The following is a 4341-nucleotide window of genomic DNA, read 5'->3' on the forward strand; positions in this document are numbered from 1 at the left end:
CTATGACATTACATTACATATATTTGTGTATCTTATGTTTGTCTTTAAATTTGAATATTGACAATAGAGTTTTTTAAATAAATGATGCTAGCAATGGGAAGTGACTTGACCCACGTTATACCATTGACAATGCACAAAATATAAATTATTGTTTAAAATATAGGATATATGGTTAATAGTACTATAAACACTTAATTTATTTGTCAACATCCATAATTCTCTACTATTAATATTATGGGTCTTTTATGTTGAAAAAAAGCATGAGTTTCAAGAATAATAGAAAGAAAAGTGCCCAAAAATTCTCATAAATACTATGGGTTGCAACATGTGCTAGGTGTCCCTTGTACCTACATTGCTTGAATTGCACACACATCTTTATTGCAGCATATACGAAGCCAACAAATATGCATGGATTGAAGTAGTGTTCATACTAACTAGTATATCATATTCACATAGAATGTGAAGATATAGTAAATCAGGGGCAGCTAGTCAACCTCAATGACGGAATGGCGAGAATATCATATTTTCTAGGTAAGGAGACTCCAATGGTTTCACCCATGTCTAATTCCCCTTCAGCTCTCCAATCAAAGCAGTGCACTAGTTGAGCAATGGCAAGAGTCAACGTGGCCATGGACATGCTAGCCCCAGGACATGCTCTCCTTCCTGAACCAAAGGGTACCACATCAAAATAATCCTTCCCTTTAATAAAATCAATATCTGTACCCATAAATCTTTCTGGCTTGAAGTCCAATGGATCCTTCCAAACTTTGGGATCTCTTCCCAAAGCCCAAGTGTTGACAAAAACCCTGCTCTTCTTAGGAATAAAGTATCCATCAATAGTGCAATCTTCTGTTGACTCGTGGGGGATCAACAATGGCACCGGTGGATATAATCTTAGTGCCTCTTTCACCACACACAAAAGATATTCCATGCCTTGTAGATCACTCTCTTGTACTGCCCTCTCTTTGCCTACTCTGGCATCAACTTCCTCTCGCAATTTCTTTTGCACGCTTTGATTTTGGATCAACGAGCTCATCACCCAGTCTAATGTAGTGTATGTTGTTTCGACTCCAGCCGCAAAAATATCCTATCAAAAATTAAGTATTAAGAACATGAACAATAGGTTCACCCTACAATAATATGAGTATATTAACAAAAATTATTATTTTTTATCTTAAATATATAAATTAACACTTTATGTATGATTACTAAGATACATATCTTAAATACAAATATCTAAAAAATATAGAGAAATGCAGTATACTTACAAATACAATGCCCTTAAGGTGATCATCTGTGATAGTGATGGAATCGGCGGCCTGCATGTCCAAGAGAGCATCAATGACGTCATTTGAATTGGGCTGCTGCTTCCCCGAGCTTGAGCTTCTCCTCTGCCTGTGCTGTTCAATTATTGTTGTCATCATTTGGTCGAGAGACTTGTTTACAGTCTTCATTCGTCGCTTGACACCTTGCAAATCGAGCCAGTCAAGCCAGGGAATAAAGTCTCCAATGTTGAATATTCCCACAGTCATTGAGGCCTCTAATAACAATTCCTTAATTTTCTCGCCATTGCTACCCACACCCTGATCGTCAGAAATTGCGGTGCCATAAAGGATTTTCAATATTTGCGAACTTACAAGGGCTGAGAGTATCTTGCTAAGATTGACGGCAACTGTGCCATGACGGCTCTTCTCCCACACTGATCGGACGGCCGCAGACACCGCTTCCTCTCGCATTGAGCTCATCGACTCGATTCTTTTCGCATTCAACAATTCCACCATGCACAGTTTCTTCATCTGTCTCCAATAAGGCCCGTACGGAGTGAATCCCACATCCTTGAAGTCATAGAATATGTACTTTGCTGCAGCAGTTGCAGGTCGGCCCGCAAAGATTAGATCTTTAGTCTTCAAAATTTCTTTTGCCATGTCTGGAGAAGAAATGACAATTGTAGTAACAGAACCCAACTTCAAGGATGCAATTGGTCCATATTTCTGAGAAACGTCATAAAGGCTACGGTGGATAAGCTCTTTCATCTGCAGGAGATTTCCCACGATAGGCCAGGGAAATGGGCCTGGGGGCAATCTTCCTCTCCGCCTACTAAACATGTAGAAAATCATCAACATCACTATGACTGTAACAGCCATGGTGATTGGAGCTTCATCTCTGCTCACAAATAAACTCTGAAACGACATGATGAAAATACCCACTAGTTAGCTAGCTCGCTGTGCTGTGTTGAGGCTCAGGCCACGCCCTATTTAAGATTGTTTCAAGTGTAAGAATAGTCGTGCTAATCAACGCACGAGCCGTTTGAACGATAATGGAATCGCCCACCTCTGATTAAACAAATATATTCTTCGCCTGAATGTTGACTAGCTTTCAATGTTGTATGGAGGCTCATGCCATGGCTTATCTATTTACATCTGCATAATCAACGCACGAGCCGTTTGAACGAGAATGCAATCGTCTACCTGTTAATGTGAGTATTGATAAAAAAAATATTATTTTCGATCTTTGGGAAAGCTCACTTAACTAGAGGACAAAGTTTCCCACAATGGGCAATCTTAGTGGTTCTTAGGGATATAATTACCTATTCTATATTATAACCAGAGACAGATATTTTGTTTCATTTGACAGCTGTAGTATCAAAACATAATACCACAATGCTTTACAAGCGTACTCTCCGGCAAGTATATCAATGAGAAATATCTAATGTAACTAGACAGTTGTTCAAAGGATAACTAGACAGTTGTTCAAAGGATAACTAAGAAAATTGATGTCATTTTGAACACGCTTTTTCACTCCAATTCTATGTATGGAGTAAAATATAAGAGTTCAAGTTTGTTGTGTTGCCATGCTGTTTCACATCTTTTTCTATTGTGGGGATGAGGTTCTCTTTTGTGGCCTCACCTAGTACGGGTTAGGTTAAATTTTACCGCTCGTTAATATAAATAGTGCAGTTTTTTAGTTACTATTAATTAATTAAATAAAAATTAATTGAAGGAAAGATTTGCAACATTTTCAATTATGAATGTTTTGTAATTAATGATTCTTTTTGGTTGTATGAAATGAGCCTACAAATAATTTTTTATTGTAATTCTAATGGTATCAAATATAAATAACATCCTTGGTTGAAATTCTAAGAGGAAAATCCATACATCAAATAGATTAGCAAATAATGTTTATAGTTAATTGAAGGAAAGGTTTGTAACATTTTTAATTGTGAATATTTTTTAGTTGATTTCATATTTTCTTGTATGGAATGTGATGCTTTGCAAAAAGGATTAGAAAATCTGTTTGATGGCAACACACACAAGAGCACAAGAAACAAACGTTAGTGTTAGCAACAAAAGATTATCCTAAACAGGCATATCAAAAGAGATATTAAGCATGAAATAGAAAACATATAAACATAGAAGAAAATAGCTAATCAAGATGCTCATAGTTGCTCCTCCCTTGTTCCTCTCCTCTCCAAGTCCCAAATGAGTGTAGCTCTCAGCTTTTAGCACTAGACATGGATGTCATATGGAGATTCAAGATAGTTGAATATGATAAGCAAATGCTATGCAAGTGTAGATAGTGATGCTATGAGAAAGCTCTATGCTAATGCCAGTATAACAACAATACTCTATGCTTTTCTTTTTGCTTGAGGAGAAGGGTTCTATTTATAGAAGAAATGGGGAAATGAAGGGTTAAGATTGAATGGTTTAATCAAGGGCCAAGTTTGAAAGTTGGGGATCCATGTGCACAATTGGCACCAATAAAATGGTGACAAGTGTCAACATAGGATTGGATTGAGAGAAGAGGTTGGAGGCATTAAAGGCCTGAGAAGACCTCATGGTTATCTAGAGGCTAAGGGTCAAGTCCAAATTAAGATTACCCACTGGATTAAGAGTTAATCCAAGGATAAACCTTTGTGCAAATGTTTAAGAGATAATCATGGTCAAAGCATTAATGGCCTGATGAGACCTTTGGGTTGGGTAGAGGTTGAGTCAAAACAAATGTTTTAACCATGTGGGAGGGTTTGAGGTAACCATTAATGGTTATTGGAGACTTTGGGGATTAAGTGGTTGAAGGTTGAAAGCCTTCAATGGTTATCAAAGACTTTGAGCCATTTAGTGGTTGAAGATTGAAAGCCTTTAATGGTTATCAAAGACTTTGAGGGTTTGAGAAGTGACTTCCCTTCTGCTTAGGAATGTGACAAAGTTTAGAGAAGGGGTTAGGTTATTTAGAAGTGATTAGAAAATTCTAGAAGGGGTTTAGGCATGCAAGTGGATTTTGTAGGAAAATGCAAGTGGGAGAAATTTTGGTATTTTCAATTAAAATAAAATCATTTATTTCAAT

General features: G+C 37.1%; 1 protein-coding gene across 1 annotated transcript; it reads right to left on the reverse strand.

Moving 5' to 3' along the window:
• Positions 1-279: 279 nt before the first annotated feature.
• Positions 280-2234, reverse strand: LOC131068190 (cytochrome P450 750A1). The gene is made up of 2 exons (XM_058003366.2): positions 1269-2234; positions 280-1087 (listed from the first exon to the last, which is right to left on the reverse strand). The coding sequence occupies exons 1-2, from the start codon at positions 2190-2192 to the stop codon at positions 476-478; spliced, it is 1536 nt and encodes a 511-aa protein (XP_057859349.2). The 5' UTR covers positions 2193-2234; the 3' UTR covers positions 280-475.
• Positions 2235-4341: the final 2107 nt, after the last annotated feature.

The sequence above is a fragment of the Cryptomeria japonica genome, chromosome 10 (genome assembly GCF_030272615.1).
Source record: "Cryptomeria japonica chromosome 10, Sugi_1.0, whole genome shotgun sequence".
Taxonomy (NCBI): Eukaryota; Viridiplantae; Streptophyta; class Pinopsida; order Cupressales; family Cupressaceae; genus Cryptomeria; species Cryptomeria japonica.

Excerpts from the sequence above, each read along its gene's own strand:
- LOC131068190 (XM_058003366.2), bottom strand. The coding sequence starts at position 2,192 with ATGTCGTTTCAGAGTTTATTTGTGAGCAGAGATGAAGCTCCAATCACC. Across the intron at positions 1,088-1,268 it reads ACCTTAAGGGCATTGTATTT|GATATTTTTGCGGCTGGAGT; the intron begins GTAAGTATACTG and ends AATTTTTGATAG.